At 38.6% G+C, this 21,247-nt stretch overlaps 1 protein-coding gene across 2 annotated transcripts in view; it reads right to left on the reverse strand.

Moving 5' to 3' along the window:
- Positions 1–1,580: 1,580 nt before the first annotated feature.
- Positions 1,581–21,247, reverse strand: part of GPR63 (G protein-coupled receptor 63) — a 29,677-nt gene continuing 10,010 nt past the window's right edge. For both annotated transcript variants that reach the window (XM_074538529.1, XM_074538530.1), the window contains exons 2-4: positions 14,660–14,745; positions 10,071–10,148; positions 1,581–7,042 (exon numbers count right to left, since the gene is read on the reverse strand). In XM_074538529.1, the coding sequence (XP_074394630.1) occupies positions 5,641–6,900 (1,260 nt within the window). In that variant the 5' untranslated portion in view covers positions 6,901–7,042; positions 10,071–10,148; positions 14,660–14,745 and the 3' untranslated portion in view covers positions 1,581–5,640. The remainder of the gene's footprint in view (positions 7,043–10,070; positions 10,149–14,659; positions 14,746–21,247) is intronic.

Consider the following 21,247-nt stretch of genomic DNA (forward strand, 5'->3'; position numbering starts at 1 on the left):
TTTTATTTCAGGTCAACCACAGAGGTTTGGAGTGCAGTAACCTATTGAAGGCAGAGCACCGATTAAATGAGGAGAATATCTCATTACTGCTATGTTCTGGGCCCGCACATTGCCAAAGCTGGTCATGCAGTCAGGATAATAATACAAGCCAGGAACAAGTTCTACTTTGGTATTTATGAACACTATGTTACCTGCCAGCAGTATTGTAATGATTTGGTATCAAGCTGCATTCACTGTCACACAATGAGGCAGAACAACACAATCCAAGAGTCAGTGAATAAATATCCATACATCAGTTTTAAAAACAAACACCGTCTCTGTAAGGGGCACTTAAGTCCCATCACAACTCACATTTTCCTCCATCATACAGTGCAGCCACCGACTTATGACTGTTTTACCACTTACATCTGAGCAGAGTTGTGGTTGTCTCCATTTTGTTTTGGGAGCAAGCTGCAGGAACTTTTGTTAAGCTGGAAGCTCACTGGTGGATTCTGTGCCCAGAACACTCACAGAGACACAGGTCAGCTCAGGGATTCTTATTCAGTCGTGAACTGGCTGAAGATAGATGAAGCTCAGTTGCTGAAAGATGAGGTAGAATAAAATTTCTAACCCTACTGGGGATAAAGCAAGGATCCTGCACTAGCACTGGAGGCAAGCCTATGTGCTCCTGTAACACCTCTCCTATCCTGGCATGATGTTAAAACCAGAGGGGGTAAAACTCATCTTCAGCCTGTCATTGATGGTCCAACCTGAACTCAGAGATAGGAAAGACTGGCACAGGGTGAGAGGTTTGCTGCCTCCACAGCTTGCCCAGGGACCTCCACCTCCTCCTGCCACCACTGTACCCACCTGCTGCAACAGAGTGATGCAGAAATAGCCACCCTGGGGGCATGGCGGGGCACCAGGAGAGGATGAGGGAGGAAAAAGTGGCTGTTGCAGAGGTATGGAGTCTCAGAATGAGGCCCTTCAGCAGCTGAGCACAGCCATTTTCAAACAACCAGAAATATCCATCCCCTCTCAGGCACTCTTTGGGGACATGTCTTTTTTCATTTAGAGAAATTACTCCAGCAGCATTTCTGCTAAGTCATCGTCAAGCTGAAAGTTTTCCCCAAAACAGCTGAGACGCTTTTTTCACTCTATTAATATGAGGAATAATCCATCACATACAGACATGCAGCACTTGAATCATAAAGGTCACTGCCTTGTGTGGATATGAATCATGCCCTGCAGTACTACTGCCTGCTTTATTTATTGCACAGCAAGATGATCTTAATTACTTCGTGCAAGCTAAAAGGTGGGACACCCAGTTCAGGTAGTATCTTAGGAAAGTTACTTCCTTATTAGGCTCTCTCTCGGCTGGCTGGACACTATTCCAATTATTCTAGATATCTTGACAGTGTCTCACAAAAGAGCATTTTGCAAATGCTTTATACAAGAAACATTTTGGCTTAAACAAAACCCCGTGTGTCAGGCAATCCTGGTTACTTCAAAGACAGATAAAAGAAGTGTTTGAAATTACGCAGGTAGGCATTAAATACAAGAAACAAGATTATATACTAACAAGACAGTCAATTCTAAAGTCTTTTGCCACATTTTTGAGAATGTTTATGTTTATTTTCTCTTTTTTGTTGTTTCTCAGGTATTTTCATGGGTGTATTATATACAGAAAAGACAATGCAATTTTACTTAACAACTTTTTTAAAACAATAATTCAAGGTTTCTCCACATCAGAAAATGACTAGCCAAAAATAAATAAATAAATGAAACCAAAGTAGTGGCAAAGTAGTGGCTCCTGGAAAACCAGACTTAAGATATTTCTCACCATTCCAACGACAACAAACTTGTGCTCTGAATTTTTTGTTTTCACACTAAAATAAATTAAAATCTCTTTCAAGGAAGGCATTGTTGAATGATTTAGGAATTAAAAATCTCAAAAGGGTTCAGAAAGATCACTGAAATCTCACAGTTATTTATGCATATGCCCAAAATAAAATATAAAAGCATTAAGCATACAAGTGAAAAAAATAGGGACAGAAAGCAGTAAGAGGCAAAACAGTTTTCTTCTCTATATACAGAAATATTTTTACATAAGTAACAAGAAATGTCAAAAATACACAATTTTGAGTACAAAAGAATCATTTCAGCAATAGATTTGTACAACTGAGACCTGTGTAAGCAGCATGCTTTGACTGAATGAATTAAACTGCAACATACTTCAAAATACATTCATTTAAATCCTCCATACTAAAGATGTCTGAAAATAGAACATGAGGGAATACAGATTAGTAATGACTATCATCTCTGGAGAAGAAGAAAATGATAATTTCCCTTTAAAGTCAAGAAGGATCAGTCTGAGTTTTTAAACTGCTTGGTCTTGGTCAAGACCATTAAATTGCCTCAGGAGACCCACTTCTGCCAATATGGATGTGTCTTAACATTACAAATCTCAGTGAGGTTATGCAGGATTCTTGGTAGGATCACAGACAGCAAGACTGAGCAGTTCAGAGGTCTTCAACTTGGTCCTAGGACTTCAGCTGTAATTATCAAGGCACTGCTCTCGAGACAGTACATAGACACAATAGCTCAAATGATTCTGTAAACACATAATTACCCTGGGGATACTTCTACACCACACCTTGTTTCTTTTTTTGAACACACTTTTGTTCACTATATGCTTTGATCGCCTCAAAAAACCTGGCAAGTGTGAATACTCTATAGAAATCACCTCTGAATTTGGGCCACACAATTTGGGTTTCTTTTCTGCAAGGATCAGCAGATGCAGCTTTGACCAGAAACCTTGTTACAGTCAGTGCAAACAAGTGCTGAATTACCAAGACAAATTAACTGTCTGATGTTTGCAATTTATACTTCACAGCCGGTACATATCAGAGATCACAAAAATCCCACAAAATGTTTTTCCCTCTTCCTTCAGGAATGTAATTTCATTAATTTTCCTGTATTGCTCATCTTCTTTCCTTCTTGAATTACTGTGTTTTACAACATTCAAATCTCTTGCCTCCTAGAGCTGGAAGACAGCAAAAATACCTGTTCCTGCCATTTAGAAAATGTACACTCTCACTCTGTTACATTAACTCTAAGCAGAATTTTGCTGCTTTCAGAGATAAACAGGTATGACAGCTTTGAAACAGAAAATTCATACTAACCAGGTCATAAACTTGTGCTATCAATGTAAATGTAATTGAAAAATAAAAGCTTTACTGCAAAGACATACTAAAACATTCTGCTTTATAGTGGAACTCCTTTAGATCAGAAAAATCTATACCATCATCAGTAAAACTGACAAGAAAGGGAAAGCATGGCCATCAATAACACCACCACTGCCAGATGCCTTTACACGTAATCCACAGTCTCAGCTGGCAGTTTGTTAGTTTTTTTAAAATGAAATTACAGAATTCAAAATTGTTCCTTTTTACTCCTAAAATTTAACAGGCAACAGCTTTACCAATAGCTGTCAATGAGAAGAACAGAGCTAACTTAGCTTAAATTAGTTCTTTATTGAAGACCTTTAAAAAAAAATCTGGGATTGAACGCTTTGGTGCTGTCAGGAAGCAAGGAGTCCCTGGACACCCACATAGGACATTTCCTTCATACACACATGTACTGCGCAGACACACAGAAGCAGATAAAACTACTGTTATTTTTGCTCCTCTGCTACAAGAACAACAGCGAGCTCCCCATGCTTTGGGGCACTGAAAGACAGATGGAAGCAAAAGAAGCCCAAACCCTAGCTCTGGTTCTTCATCAATCCCTCTGCTCTCGGTCACAGCCCCAAAAAGCTGATTCTGCAGGTATTCTTCCCAGCCCCAGAGCAACTGGGGATCTGGCTCCAAAGCCCAAATCTAAGTCTTAACTCTACTTGTCTCACAATAAATATTTATTTAGCTGTTTGAAAAAAAAAGTATCTGAGTTTGGTTTGCTATCATCAAAGAAAATCCTTGTTTTTCTGCTTTCCAGGAGGATACCAACACAGTCTGATATTAATCAGAAAGGTAGTTTGGCATTTTAGGGAGAGAAGCTGACGCCTAATAGATGAGAACAGTGAGTAAATCCTTGAGGCAGCAGCCACTACAGAGACAAAGAGGTAATGAAAAAATCAATGTGAAGTAGTATCAGAGGGAAAAGGGGAATTTAAATTACATCCCCAGCAAACTCTGCTGGCTGACTGTTATAAGGGGTAATGGCTGAAAGAGTGTAGATTTAGAAAAGATATAGGAAGAAATTCTTCCATGTGAGGGTGGTGAACCACTGGAACAGGTTTCCCAAAAAAGCTGTGGATGTTCCATCCCTGGAAGAGTTCAAGGGCAAATTGAATGGGGCTCTGAGTACCCCGGTCTAGTGAAAACTGTCCCTGCCCATGGCAGGGGTATTGGAGCAGGATGATATTTATTGTTCCTTCCAAACCAAGCCATTTTATGATTCTGTGACTGTTTATGGTTTTGATCCAATACTTAAATTGCAAAACACATCAAGAACTCTCTTTCTCCCTGCAATTACTATATAGACCAAATGCTAACCTCAACTATGGTTCATTTGCTGTGTGCTGGTTTACCCTACGATTTCTACTCCTATCCCAATAAATGCCTGACAGCATGATTTCAGCTGCGTAGAGCACACCTAGCCTTATATGAGCTCCAAGCAGAAACAACCTTACACCAACACAGGTGCAGGCCCAAAAATCTCTATTTCAGATAGGTTTTCAGGCACATCATGAGGTTTGGATGACTTGTAATAGCCTCAAGTAACAACTGCAGTCACCCTTTACCCTGTAACAATTTTAACACGAACACTATTCTTCTAAACCATGTGTGAGCCTAAATCTCAGGTTATAGTATTTTTCTTTCTTTCTCTTTCATTCCTCTGTTTTCTCCTTCTAAGTCTCCTGATAACTGAGCAGGTAATTTTGATCAGTTGCTAGAAAACAAGAAAATCTATGACTGTATACATAGCTGTACCAACATAAATCACCATCCTAGAGCTTACATGGGTCATTCATTGAAATTCACCAATTTAACAAACAATAATAAGCAATAATAATACATCTTCATTACAGAACAAAATATTCAAATTAACAAACTATATAGTAAATTTTGTAAAGTGCACAAAAATATTAATGGAAATATTAAAAAAACAGGTTTTTAATGTTACCATGAAAACTTCTGAAATATCATTAAATTAGATAGAAATAATCTAATGAGACTTTTTGGCTCTAATATACTGGCAGACAGCAGCAACAGTTTTCCAGAAAATTACACCAACTAAATACACCGTATCTTAGCAGCATAAAAAAAGTTCCTACAATTAGGTAAAATTGCAGGCCTAGTAAGCATAAACCTGACAAGATGTTCCAAATATAGTTTTCATTAGAAGAATGGATTTCCATGGAATCCTAGAGGTAACATTTGTTATTCTGCTTACATTTTATTCTGGTAGTAAACCCAACTATAACCAATCACATTCCCTCCCTCTATCTTCCCAAAATTGCACAAAGTACTGAAAATTTAATCAAGTTATAAGATATGGCCACACTAAAAAAGCCATATGAAACAAAACAAAACTCAACCCAAAGCCTAAAAGCAAATTACCCCAGCAAACAACAATCATTGTCAAACAACTGCAGTTTCAAACCACCGAGCGATGCTCCCCACACACGTAGATGGCGCTGGGCCGGATGCGCCGCCGTGTGTGGCCAGGGAGCTGTGGCAAGAACTTGAAGAACCTGGGCATCAAGTCCAAGCATGCATCATGAAACTTCTTAATCCTCCAGTAGTAAATCAGTGGGTTCAGTGCAGACTTGAGGTAGCAGAGCCAAAGGAGCCAAGTGCTTATCTCAAAAAAGTTGTGCTTGTAGTAGAAGTGGCTGTTGAACGTGGCAATAAGGCTGTAAGTGGTGAATGGTGCCCAACAGACTATGAAGACAAGGAACAAAATCAGGATGGTTGTGAAGGCACGAGTTTTAAAGCTCATATCAATATTCATCTGGAAAGGTCTCTGTAAGCTCATGAGGCCAAGCTTGCTGGCCTGGCTGAGACATATGCTATCAGGGTGGCTATGGATACGAACTGCGTTGTGGCGGACAGTGTTGAGTATGCCCATAAAAGAATACAGCATTACCAGGAATGGAATAAAAAAAGCAATTAGCAAGATAACTATCACGTAGGCTCGGTAACCTGGGCTTGTAGAGTAGCCAAAAACACACTGAGGTGCTCTTGAGGGTATCTGCAGATTAGGATTCCCTACTGATAATGGAAAAGCAACAACAAAGGATGCTGCCCAGGAAATCACAATAAGAATCTTTGCCCGGTAGGGGTTCAGTTTATCTTGCCTCTGAACTATGATAAGAAATCGGTCAATACTAATAATAAGAAGAATGGCTACCCCCTCTACGACAAAAAGCCAGAAGAACATGGCAGAAACTCTGCAAAATATATCCCCAAAAATCCACTGAGTGGTAATGATTGTTACCAGAGCAAATGGCATGTTCAGCACTGCCAGCAGCAGGTCTGCAAAAGCCAGGCTTGCTAAGAGGATATTAATTGCAGATCTCATAGCTGCCTTCTGGTAGACCATCAGGCAGACAACAAAGTTTCCAAGGAAAGAAACCAATAGGATAAATATCATAGCAGCAGAAAGAATGATCTGGAGTGGCAAACTCAAGCTCCTGAAAACTTCTTGTGATGGCAGAGTAGCTGTGGTGTTTACTAGGAAAGTACCTCTCTCAGTGGTGAGCACAGCACCTGAACCATATCTCAATGGCTGCGTTGTGCCACTACGAAGCAAGAACTGGGGAGTGGTAAAATTCGTATAGGCATTTTCATAAACAATGAAAGTAGCATTTGAGGTCCCAGAGTGGGCCAGCGTCAACATTGCTGAGAAAACCATTGCTTCAAGAAAAATGAAAGCAGAACCAAAGGTCTTCAAGGCATTTCATCTTGTTCAGGCAGTATTTTGAACTGGTCATTTAACAATCAAAATTCAAGGTTTGAAAGCATCAAAGTTCTTAAGTTCATGTCAGTATTTCCATCTGAAAAAGAAGAAATAAATGTAAATACACAATAGAAAACTCTCTGAAACCAGCGGTAACCTAATGATTGCTCAGCTTTCCTTAATGAGAATAGTATCCTTAATATCAGGCTGACACAATTTACTTAAGCACCAAATATAGAAGTCTTGTAATAGTTGGTCTTTCTCTCATAGGTCCTATTCCTGCAGTACTGCTGATATTGTACAATATTCCCAAGTCATCATGCTTTTTTCTACCACAACCAAGGCTGGAGAACTTTTGTGTTTGAAAACAAACTCTACTGATTAAGAATAATTAAACCAAAAATGTATTTTTATTTCAATCTTGTAATTTTTGAACTAACTTCTTTATTTTGTTTTGAAATTGCCTACAGATAGAAACTTTAATAACATTTCTAAATAGCTTAAATGGTATCAGTATATTGCCTATTTACCTGCTTGGTAAGCACTCAAAGCCTATTTATCCAAGTTATTGCACATAATACAGAATTCTTAGTTCCATGTCAGTCATCCACATCAAACACCTCAGGAAAAACATGCAGAATATATCCTAACCTGTTACTATGAAATAACTTGTCCACAGGATAAAAGAATTTTTCAATTTGTTTCACTTAGGGACTGACTCACATTCAGGTACAGGAAACCATCACTTCTTTGGTTACTGCAATTCTTCCACTAGCAGTAAACTTTCTTGCTTCCACTGGCCTGGGCATGTTTTTGTTAATTCATCTTGGTATCCCATATAATTTAACCACGTGCACTCTCTTTTTCCTTGTAAATCTAATCCTCACACATGCTGCTGAATTCCCTCCCTTGTGATTATAGCCATAGAATGGTTTGGGTTGGAAGGGTCTGTAAAGATCTTCTAGCTCTGACCCCCTGCTCTAGCAGCACTTTCTACCAGACCATGTTGCTCAGAGCCCCATCCAACCTGGCCTTGAACACTTCCAGGGATAGGACATCCCCAACATCCATAGGCAACCTGTACCAGTGCCTCACCAATCTCACAGTAAACAATTCCTTCCTAATATCTAGTGTGAATCTCTCATCCTTCAGCTTAAGACCATGGCCATGACCTGGTGGAAAGCCCCTCTCCAGCCCTCCTGCAGGCCCCTATAGGTACTGACACAATCCACCATTTCCTTAGTTCCAAGCACTGTCTTGTTGCACTATTACTACTAGTATTGTATTGTTACATATATTTGTACGTACATATTCTTAACAAAGAAAATGCAAAGGAGTTGAGAGCTCCCTCACCTTTTCAGTGCTAGTTCCTCCCCGTTGTCTTGGACTACTAAATTAAACACTCTCAGAGCACACTGACATTTGATCAGGCTGGAAACCAGAAGGATTCAATGCCCTTTTCAAGAACAATCACTACAGCCAGAAACAAAGTGGACTTCACCTCATTCATTCTGGATGACTGCAATAGTCCCTTCTGGCTGTTTTCATGTTTATCGTTAGAAAAGGGATAAAGGCATATTCAGAGGGCAATCTTCCTCCTCCATTTCTGCACAAGACAAGCTTGTTTTACTAACACAAGCAGCTTAGGGTAACACAAACCCTGCCCACAGTATTTATGCAGGTTCTGTTTAGTATCAATATCAGTCAAAAATAAAGGGAGAAAGGAATATTTTTTATGAATTTACACAAGAACCACATGTTTTGTGTAGGACAAAAAGTTTACCTTTTGCTGGATAATTCTTCACCAACAAACAAATTAACCGTAAGACAACAACATCTGATCTACACCCCCAGTTTGAACTTCTAGCAGTCTGAAAGCAAGCCTGCTCAGGCTGCTGTCAGGAATTTATCAAATAAAATCAGCACTACGACCTGTTCCTTTCATCCCCTGACTATGCAAGCCCTATCACTAGATGATTTCCAGGACCAGACTACCATCAGCATTTTTATTTCAGATAAATGATTAACCTCTCTGTGTCCTTTAACTTTCAACAGTATCACAGAAGATACTGTTATAAACATCCTAATTTAATTTACTCTTGTAGTGGGCTGATCCTGGCTGGACACCACACGCCCACAAGAGCTGCTCTTTCACTCCCTCTTCAACAGGCCAGGAGAGAAGAAGTATTGCAAAAGGCTTATGCATTGAAGTAAGAACAGGGAGAGATCACTCACCTGTTACTATGACAGGCAAAACCTCAACTTGGAGAAATTAGATTAAATTATTACCAATTAAATCACAGTAGGGTAATGAGAAAATCGTGCTAAATCATAAAAACACCTTCACCTCATCCCTCCCTTCCCTTCTTCCTGAGTTTAAGCTTCTGCCTAATCTCCTCCCCACCAGCAACACAGTGGGACAGGGAACAGGGACTGCAGCCAGCTCATCACACGCTGTCTCTGCTGCCCCTTGCTCATCGGGGCAAGACTCAAACTCTTCCCCTCCTCCAGTGTGGATTCCTCCCATGGGGGACAGTCCTCCATGAACTTCTCCAATACAGTCCTTCCCACAGGCTGCAGTTTTTCTGGAACGCTCACGTGTAGGTCCCTTCCACTGACATTGGCTCTATGGGTCATAGAGAAGCTTCTGGCAGCTTCTCACAGAAGCCTCTCCTGCTACCAAAACCTCATTACACAAACCCAATAGAGTCACACAAATTCCACTTTCTAGAGGTCTTATTGCTTGAATGAAAGTTATAATTTTATATTCTGTCCCATTATATTTCAAAGATTGTATAACTCATCAGAGGTATATAAAGCTATGTACATTGACATTTTGCAAAAATGACCAATTCCATTAACTTAATCCTAGATTTTTCTTTCCCTCCATTCTCTCTCTTTATATTTTATTTTTACACTAACTCCTTTAGAGAAAACCACAATGTTAATTACAGGCTAAAGCATATATACTAGCCAAAGCTCTTCTTTCTTTGATCTATATAAACTTTTCCTCTACTAGTCTTCTTTAACTTTTTAGAATAAAGTACATAACCAACAGGAGAAAGGTAAACAGAACTTTCCAGAATAAACAAGAAATAGTTTAGCAATGAACAAGAAAATCTCACCCAAAGTTCCACTGAGGTTTATGACTCCACAAGCTGAGAACACTATGAAGCAAAGGAAGCTGTAGCATTCTGCAGGAACTGCAAAAGAACATAAACTCAACAAATAATTCTGGATTTAAAATCTTGGAGCAAGAAAATTAGATCCCCAGGGCAGTATCTTTTAGAGCTCTGTAAGCAATAAGTCAGCAAAAGTAACTTCTGTATTTCTGATTGGCTTTGTACAGGTCTTTTTACCAAGGCTCTAAAAGAAACTAATCTGCCCTTAGATAAATGTAAAACCCTTCTACAGACAATAATAAGTTTCAAATAGGAAACAAAAAAAGGGAGTGTTTAGTTTGGTCACCAGAATGATCCTAAAAAATAAAACCTTTACTGGGGCTCAAGCTCTTTAATCTATAGAGGAGAAGAGGCAAATGCAAAACCATGACATTTGCTGATGATGAACACGAACTATTTTTTAGGTCAATTTAATAAAAAAAAAGGTCAACTACAAAAAGGTACAGAGGGATCTCTCAAGAGCTAGTGGCAAACCAACAGTTTACCCCATAAAATTCAGTGCTAGAGATAAAGCTATGCCTGTACTGAAAACAGTTATCTAAACAGCAACAGATGCTAAACAAATAATTACAATCCAGAAGAAAAACAGATCTTCAAATTTTCGTAGTCTGCTCATGAAAACATCAGCTATGTGCTGAGAATTGTTAGCAAAGGAACTGAGAAGAAAACCAGGAGCTAGCTATATACACTGTATATTTAGATACACCACCTGCCATACACATCTATGGCATCTCTTCAGTACTATGTTCAGTTCTGCACCACTTGATCTCTATTAAAAAGCAACTGAAAAAAGCTATCATAGAGGTCTACCAAGTTTTTAGTGACACTTTAGGGAAAGTGAATGATTGCTGTCTCTCAAAGCATAAGAACAGGAAAAGTCAAAGAAATCACAAAACACCTCTGGAGATCATCTTCTCCCACCCCTCTGCTCAAGCAGGGCCACCTACTAAAGGGCCACAGTAGAGAAAAAAAATGTCTCCTGATGCTTAGGAGAATTTTCTGTTTCAGTTCCTGCCCACTGCCTCTATCACCTGGCACCACTGAAAAGATCCTGGCTCTGTCCTCTTTGTACCTTCTCTTCAAGTATTTATAAACATTGATAAGATCCCCTTGAGCCTTCTCTACTTCAGGCTGAATAGCCCCACTTCTCTCAGTCTTTCCTCACAGAAGGGATGCTCCAGCCTCTTCATCATCTTTGTAATTCTTTACTCTCTTCAATATATCCATGTCTCTCTCAAACTGAGGAGCCCACATTTAGAAACTATTATTTCACAAGTAATTATGAAAACACTTGTTACAGGATGTTGTGGAAGGCATAGAGCTTCTGTGAATTCAGACAGCATTTGGGGCATATTTCGTATCATTATACAGATGTCCATGTAGAAAGAGGTGAATCACCCATCTGTCTCTGCTGACTGCAAAGCATGCACGGCCTTCTGATTTGAATACAGACATCTGAGCACATACATGGAGTTACTTGACTAGCTTTAAATACCCATAACAGAATTCACTCATCAGGTTAAGTTTACATCCGTTATGCCTCACACACAACCTCACACTCTGAAATATGAAGTTCAGCAGCGGCTTAGATGATAACATGTATCATAAAAGGTTTAAAGAGGAAAACAAATCAAACAAAAACTAGAGAAACAACTACTAATGTTTTATAGTAAACAAAACTTCAGGAAATACTGCTACATCCTAAATTTTCCTTCTTAACAGAAGGAACCAGACAAGGGGAGAAGGAGTAAAAGTGTTCTGCATCCTTAATTCAGCTGAAAAGATTGTGCTACTCTGCATTTCTCAAGTCAGTAGCACACAGTATAAAGCAAAGGACAAAGGACCCGCAAGTGTCTACAGCTTATTCCTAACAAACACAGAAAAAAAAAGAAAAATAATCTCGCATATGTTCTCTCACCACCCCAACTCTCTATGCAAATAGCTACATTCCCTTTTGTGCTTTGTCCCCTCTGTGTGATTCTGCATGTTTCTCCATAGAGCATTAAGAGAAGAGGAGGAGAATGATCTCATCCAAGCTGCTGCCTGGACCCAGCCTAATGCTTACAGTGGAAAGAGCACAAGCCATTTGGCTGCTGCATAAGTCATCAGCCCTATCTTTTCAAGAAGAATGAGAGAGTGAGCGGTGATCAGCTGTTGCAAAGGAGACACCTAACCTAGTAAGAGAACTGCAGGCTTTGGATCCTGTGTTGCTCCTGAGTTCCTTACTTCCTGATGGCTTCCAGCACCATTCTCCAGGCTCTGTTTATCACTCTGAGTGTGAAATATCTCTGTGCAGCACACACAGAATCAGCATGCTCAGATATTGGTTTGGATTTACACTTATTTAACCTGCAGGCAATGCTCTTTCTTACCTATCATCCTTCATGGAAGTGACTGACCAATTCAGCCAATAAACTCAAGAGGTTCCCTTCTGTTGCCAGCACACATCAATTTTTCTCCTTTTTTTTCTTCCTACTTAAAGGCCTTCTTGCATGAGCATGTACATGATCATTGAACATGTGCCTCCACCCTTCTTCCTACCCTTCCAACGTTTCCAAAGTTATGTAAAGATAGAAATATAAGATGAAAGATACCAATAAGACAATTTCAAGCAACAGCATTTCAGTCCTCACTCGCTCTTTGAGAAAGGCAGATTCTGTAATTTCAAAGCCCAGTCCTTGCTGAAGGGTGATCACACAGCTTGTAAAAGACAACCATGCTTTGACAGTTTAAATGGGTAAGTCTGCTGATGGTCAGGTATTCAAGCAAGAGGCAGATAGGTACCTTGTCCCAGCATTCTCACTTTTGGAACATGCACTCTCACAGATTCTTTTCAGATGCAAAAAAGCTTCATACAATCACTTTTTTCAATTTCAGCGCTGAAATTTACTGTGTGTGCACATTTTCTCTCAAGCAAGGTTCTCACTCATATACAACTTTCTTTTTATGGAACATAATAGACACAATTATTTCAATGAAGTACATACTTAAAGCTAAATAACACACAAATTCCATTCATCAAATATAATTATTGCTAGAACTATGGCGTCTATTTATAATAGCTTCAGAAGCTAAAAGGTTCCTGTTCAAAATCTGGATAGCATGCTCAACTGGAAATAAAAGATTATATGTTATATGCAGAACTGACATCAGTCAAAGCCAGGAACTCCAAAAAAAGACAAAAAAGGGAGCACAACAGTGTCACAATAACAGTTAAGTTTAACACAGATCAGAACACACTATGAATAGCTGCCAAAATGTTCAATGACTTCATAAATTTGTCTGCTAAAATCAAGCATATTTTGGCAATACTGACCACGACCACGATTTCATCCAGCACACAAAAATAATTCAGAAACCTGAAGGCAGCACTGCCTGGTAGAGTGATCCAATTTCTTTGGGATATTTTAAGTGGTCCCAGAAGCTTTTGCATGCTTTATAGCTACTATCAGTGGTTTTATTTTACAGGCAAACTTCGACAAAGAAATATTTTTCACAACATAAAAAACATTTAAAAAGCAAAATATTCTTAGGGGAAAAACAATAAAAAGAAGCATGAAGGACATGGGTTTATTTTATTTTCAAAAGAATTTATGTGCCATGAGAAAATACTCAAGTATGTGCTCTCTGACACCACATTATTGTACAAATAAGCCCAGGACACACCCCTCTAAATACGAATCAAGCACTGCTTCCCTTGCAATTAAGCAGAGGCAGGAACATGTCACAATGGAATCCTTTCTGCTAACACCAGTGAAAAGAATGAGTCAGAGCACAAAGCAACAGGGACAATGTTCTTACCTAAAAGAAACCAGCAGTTTTCAGTTTTAATACCTATTTACATATAACCTAAATTGAAACTAATCAACTACACTGCATGAGCAGATGACCCATAAAACTATTCACAAGAGGCATTACTTTAATTTAGGAAATTGTTCTTTTTTCCACTCTATAAACACTGCTGTGGCAATTTTCATATGAAAGTACTGTGGGAAACAGTCACCTCTGCCTTGGGTCATTTAGTACAACTAATTGGTCTCTCGATGATATTTCCTTATGACCTTCATTCAGAGAGCCATTAACTGTCAAGAAATGTTACTCATGGTAATCATTATCACTACTGTAAACCACAAATACTCAAAATGTAAAAAATAATGCTACTTTCTTAGCTCTTGGGAAAAATCATGTTCTCAATTTGCAGATCATGTGAAAGGACTTGGGCAGTTCTAGGTTCATTTCTAGTTCTGTCATATTTGCCCTGACTCCTAACTTTTCCACCAGTTCAATGGTCACATTAACCATCACCATGATGAAGAGCTGAGCAAGTACTGTAGTACCTTGAGTAAACATTGAACATTTTTGAAAACATTCATAGTCTCCACCTAGTTATTAACATGCGACTAACAAGTTGAAAGCTTCCTAAATTCCTAAATTTTAAGTGAATCTTTGAATTAGACATGCAACTGTATGTCAGTGCAGCAAAAAAAAATCACAACCCCAAAACAACTCCACACAAAGAACTCAAAGCATACCAATCCAGACAGGCTCCCATGAAGAACAGGAATCATAAGTCATCTTGTGCTGTTTTGTTCAGCTAATTATTCTCTTCCCAAATAACCTGGGAAAAAAAAAAGAAAAAGAAAAAAAAGTGACATTCACATTCAAGGCAGGACAAGAATAGCAAAATTTTTCCTTTAATAAAATTTTATTTTTACTGGGAGAAGTAGAATATTCCGTGTCTCTTGACAGAAGGCAGACTGCACGCCTGCTTTCTGGCAGAAGGTATAGAAAGGACTAAGGCATCAAAGTTTCATCAAACCAAAGAAATCCTCAGCTATGTCATCTATGGATGGTAACAACCTCACCATTTCATACTAGGACCTGTCAGGGCTGGAGTAACACATTGTTTCAGGTCTCATTCTGCTTGTAGACAAGCACACAGCCACCAGCTGGTATAAGTCTTACTGCATCTATCAAAATAAATTCTTACCCTTAACCATCAGGATGCTGATCCTTATATCCCTAAAGGAGCTCAAAACAGCAACATTTAAATCTACTACTGAGCATCATAAAGAAGACAAATAAATTTTTCCCGAACAGCAAAGATAACAGCATTGGACAAAAGATAAGAAAACAGGTCTAGAGAGAAGAATAAATAATTAAAGTTTCAATGCAGGATCTCAGCACTTCCTTTATGCATGATTGTACCAATCAATCATCATTACGCTGCTAATATACCTCAGATAGCTAAATTATTTCTGCAAACTGGACCTAACATAGCTAAAAAGCTGCATATTCTCATGACAGAATCAGTTATTATCAGATATCATCAGTTCTTATCTAAGAATGTCAATTTTCGAGGTAGCTTTTCCTTATACTCTTAGAAGAAAGCCATAAAATTTCAGTGAGCCTTGAAAACTGAGTTTATGTCACACTAATAGTTTTAAGTGATCTAATTAATTTATAAATATCTATATATCTATATATTGAAATTTATATCTACCTAGATATAGATATAGATCTAGATATAGATAGGACAAATATATGAGACACATTATATACTTGCTTTTAAAAGGCTACACAACTTTTAATTTCTGCAAGAATACGCTTTAGGAACATCTCTGTCACCTCCACACTGGAACAAAAGATATCAGGATCCTTCAGGAACAGGTTTCTAAATAAATGATGCACACAGGGGCTGAAGGACAAGCCAGCCAAGGAGTTTACATGGCCTTCAGCAAGGGAAGCAGTAACAAGCTGCACTCTCAGACCTCCCATAATGTACTGACCCCTGCAATCACTCAGTGCAGAGTTTCTGTATCTGCAGCCAACCCAACATGGATTTCAAAGACCCAAAACATAAGGGTTGATTTGCCAGACTGGAGTCTGCTGAGACATCTGCCTTCTGCAGAACACATTATCTAGCCACAAGGGAAGCTGGTGTCTGAAAGATTTTTCTGATAATCTATTATTACAAGTTGTTTTCCATGAGCACAAAATTTGGTCTTTGCATTTATTCCAAAAAAACAAAGGGGGAAGGAAAACAATTCTCAGATATATCTCTGTATAAAAAAAATAAAATTTAGCCATTGGATTATTATAGACTTTATCCATTTGGTTTGTTCCCTCTTTCGTGAGATAAGTAATATAAACTGGTAATCTTCCCTCTTCTGCTTTTTGAAGTGTCAAAGAAGTGAATAGGTCTGCAAGGAGGCAGAAAACTACTGGGAGCCTGGACAAGATTAAATACCTCAATAACCTGTAAGATCTTCCCACCAGACAAGCACATCCTCTGACACAAGTGCCATTTCCAATCTCTACTTACATGATCATAGAAAATATTCCTAACTCTCACTAAAATAAAAGTATCTTTAAAATCAATTTAGACAAGCATCTGAAACACTGTGATGAACTAGGAAATTCTTTCACTTCTAACCTCCAAGAAGAAAAAAACCACAAGTACTTTGGCAAAGTAAATCTGGAAAATTTTAATAAATTGGAGTACATTGCAGAGCTTGCTGGGCAAGATTGCTTTGGGTAGTTTTCTGTTGACAGTTAGGGGTTAAAAGTGTTTCATAATGAAATTCCTTTCTCCCCCACTCAATTATAAATTATTAGTCAGATTATTTCTAAGAACAGAGGGGAAAAGCTTCATAACCCTTTGTGAAATTTGAGTGCAAGGATTCCTGACCCTGCAAGGAGCTCTACCTGCGGAATTACAACCTTGATGATATCAGCATTTAGACCTGGCAGAGCTACTGAAAGGGTAGTCCTGACCTTTTCCTTCTTCATTCACTCATTCCTGAACCCAGCTCCCCATCCCAAAGCAGAAGGAATAAACTGAACTAAAACTGACCCTGGCAAGCAAATTTAAAAGTCTCACATTTCTGGCCTGAAGCTGTGAGATGCTGGGGAACACAGATCAAGGCTTAAGATGTAGATTTAGATTCTACATACTAAGAGATATTTTAATTTAACAGTCAGTCCTGTGCCACAAGCAAGAACAGTGCAAAACCTGTACTTACAGGTGATCACAGAAAAATCTGCACCTTTGATTCCCCAAATCAGGAGCTGTCATTTACAAAAAACTGAAATAGTGGAACTAAAATCACAAAGATCTTACACATAATTAAACTTTAAGGTGCTACCCACAAATACCCAGGTTACATTAAAGACTTAGCAAGTGCCTAGAGAAGATCAGAAATATTATGAAATTGCTTTTCAAATCAGTTGTAATTTTGTTACACACTTTACTGACAATTCTCTATGTCTCTTCATGCCTAGTCTGTAGCCATATTTTATCAAGTTTTTCTAACATTTTCTTAAGATACTAAGTCAAACCACAGGCAACAATTAACTGAAATACTGAAAGCTTACTTCCTTCACAAAAGAGTCAGTCCATCAGAAGACAATAAGCAAGGAAAAAAAGCCTGCTTCAAGTCAGAAAGCTTTGAGAGAGTTGTCCTAAGGCTATTTTGGCTTTTCAACTTCTCCACTATATTCTCTGAGCTCTGTGAAAATGTTCCACCTTCACATACCTTAAGGTAAAGACCTTAAGGTTCCTTGCATTACATCATTCTTACTTCCTCTGTAGTGCCCCAGCATATCCAACATACACTATTGCATTGCCTTCTGCTAAAATCAGGGGAAGATTAATTTTTCTGTTCATAGTTTGGACAACAGCTGTTAGCACACTGTCTTCTTTTGTAAGCAGGGGCTTAGAAAACTCAGCCTATAAAAATGGTAATGCCAGCAGCAGCATTCTACACTGCTGGAATTTAAGCTGTATCTCCCACAGAAACATATCTGCTTCTTGAAACGAAATTTATTTTAACAAAAATTCATCTCTTTACGAAAAGATGCAGGGATGCTAATGAAAAAGCAATTAGAATGGCCAGATGTGTACACTCTTCTCACAGTGTGCTGCTCACACATTCCTGGGATTTGATTTAGCTCCCAGAGCAAAGCCCTCAGCCCTGCTTCTGCTTTTCCCTCAGGGATTCAGGCCATGCTGGAGCCAGGCTCTGTGCCTGCCCAGGAGTGCTGCTGCTGCAATACAGGTGTTGTGGATCTCACTTCTTGGCTCCCATGGAAGAGATGCTGGTAGCGAGTTAAATGAGGCAACTCCCACTCACAGCATTCTGCTCTGAGAGTGCTCAAAGGCTGCAATGGCAAGATTCAGCTGAGAACTAAGCAAAGATTTACTTTATATGCCTATTTATAGTATAACCTTTCTTCTCATTCATATACACACATGTGCATATATTTCAAATAGTTATTATGACCTCTATTCAACCAAAGACAAACATAAAATGTTTCATACAAAAAAATCATCTAAGTCATAAGGTTCCTTTGATTCTTTCCCTAGATTTAGCCTATAATTTGCTTTTAGTCTAAATTAGTCTATTAAAAATCAGCTGCATGTTACAATAGTAACTTCTTTTTCCTAATACAGAAAGGGGGAATAAATAAGCAATCAAATTATTGATAGTTATCTGTGTCATCTCATTTGATAGCTTCAGAATTATTTTTGGGTCATGTCAGCCAACTGGAATAAAACTTTAAGATAGCAGCTATTTTGGAGATTCAATCCTAGTCAGAAATCTATTCACACTAGGAATTAAAAGACAGTTAAATTAAGAGTTCCCATCTGGACACTCTCAGGGTGAGATGACATATTGCAGACATTCAGACCCAATGCAATACAGGCACTAACAATTTCTGTTCAGACCCAACAAGCAGGGCTTGTAACATACATCCCAAAAAGATAAAAAAATTGATTACATTTGCAAGCCAAAAACATTTAAATGAGCTAGTCTAATGATTTTTAAAGCACACTTTTTTTTTCAAGCAATACAAGAGATCAGTACTTCAATTTTTTCCAGTTTTTTTAATCATAAATATGCAACATAAACAAATATCAACTGAATAATTCAAATCCTTTCTAGGAATGATTTTTTAAAGTACCTTATAATTCCTTGTTACAAATAAAATAACAGTTAATCGAATGGACTCTGTACTACTAATTAGTTCTGTGCTACTTGGGACCTTTTAAGCAAACAGAAGACCAAATCAAATGCTTTCCATAGACTGTTACAGCAGTTCTGAGTTCACAAACTTCATATTTAAGAAAGGTTTCTTTCCATGGAAAAGCTTCTTCAGCAGTAAGTTAGGGATTTTTACACTACTTTTAAAATGTAGAGAAATAAAAAACCAAAAATCTGAAAAAACACATACCTCCAAAACAAACAACAAACCAACAAAAAAAACCCAAACAAACCAACAAAAAATCAAAACCAAAAACCAAACAAACAAACAAAAACCAAAACAACAACAACAAAAAAACCAAAACAAAACAAAAAAACCCACTGAAAAATTAAAACATCCCAAATCCCTCCAACCTACAAAGTATTACCTTACCAGAAAGGTGTAATCCATTAATTCCTGTTGTCTTCCACTTTGGTAGCTAAAGATCATATTTCCCTACTCAACCAAAGGCTGTTTAAATATGCTCAACTAATGAATTTTGCAAATAATTACAATGTTTCTTCTGTTACAGAGAAGTTTATTCAGTCTGTCTTTAGACATGAAATTGAAGCTGAGAAAATACTGTATGGAATTTATCATCCTGCAACCAGAATGACTCTGAATAGCATAAATGTAACATATAATTGTAACATATAATTTCTAATTCAATTACAGTTACTCAGTAACAGCTGAAATATTCAGACCGAGGGAGTTGTACCAACCTTTTAAAACACACAAAAGTTAGAAATAACTCAAAGTTATAGGCATGATTTATAGGAAAACAAATGCAATGACATCTGCCATGAGATCAGAAAACTAAACCCTTGTCTCTCTGCTCTCTGTAAACCTCTTTACAGACCATAATGATACTGCTGAAAATAACATTATTCAGCCTAAGACATAAAAAACCAACTCACATAAATCAGAAGTGATGCTTCTCCTGTATTTCCAGCTCAGGAGAAAAAAATAAAAAAACCTCTTTATTGACACCTTTCTCAGGGGTCCTACTGCTCCTTCCACCACACAATGAGCACAGAGAGTGACACAGGAAGATTCAAGGCATCAGGAGCAACCAGCCACCAGGACAATTGAACCTGCTCAGTGCCAAAGCCCCTCAGCAAAGGAGTGATTTTAGAGGAAAGGTCATGTCTTACATGCAATGAAGTTCTAGCCTGTGCCTAGCTACTGTTCCAGTGAAAAGACAGTGGCAGATCCTGATCTGTGTGCAAACTGACAGCACTCATATAAATGCAATAAATCCAGTCATTTGACAATCACAGAGGGAAAAGTTATAGTGCTTTAATGCCATTTCCGCAAAGACCTCTGTTGCCTACCTGGCAGAAAAGACCAGAAACAGTTCTCTCAAATGTACTCTAAACAACAGCTCAAATGCTGTATGTTGAGAAGGTTTCAAGAATGCGTTTTATTGGAAACAGTTTAATTTCAATTCACAACATAGAATGTAAATTCTACCCACCACCTGTACATACCTGAAAACCTTCCTTAGCCTTCCACTTCATATTTAGCTTACAAACTATCTTTGCTTGGCAAGTTCTGTGGGGGCCTGAATATATGTTGTATTGTAAGACCTGTGTGGGTCCGAGTTGCTCCAAACGAGCTGCAGCTGCAGGGTCCTTAGTTGGGCAGCAGCTGTAGCTCGTGAAGGTAACTGAAATAAATAGGGGTGGGTCAAGAGCCCAGGAGGAGCCCCTGAGAAGAAAGGAAGGAGTGTGTGGCAGAGAATGGAGAAGAGCCCCAGCAGAGAGGCAAGAACAACACTGCAGTGAAGATTATAATAACTGGTGCCCTGTGTGAGGAAGAACACTGCAACCAAACATTGAAAGAAGGTATGGAATCCCCCGGACAGCCGAGAGCTGTGGCAGCCTGAGAGCTGGGACTGCAGAATATAATATGGCCTTTGAATTAAGGAGCTGTAGCAGCAGAAAGCTGGAAGAATATGGCCTTTAAAGAAAAGAGCCTTGGAACATCGAAAGACAGCCGAGGGCTGTGGCAGCCTGAGAGCTGGGACTGTATAGGGATATGTATATATTCTATGGTTGTATCTAAAGACAGCTGAGAGCTGTGGCAGCCTG

Source organism: Zonotrichia albicollis, chromosome 3 (assembly GCF_047830755.1).
Source record: "Zonotrichia albicollis isolate bZonAlb1 chromosome 3, bZonAlb1.hap1, whole genome shotgun sequence".
Classification (NCBI taxonomy): Eukaryota; Metazoa; Chordata; class Aves; order Passeriformes; family Passerellidae; genus Zonotrichia; species Zonotrichia albicollis.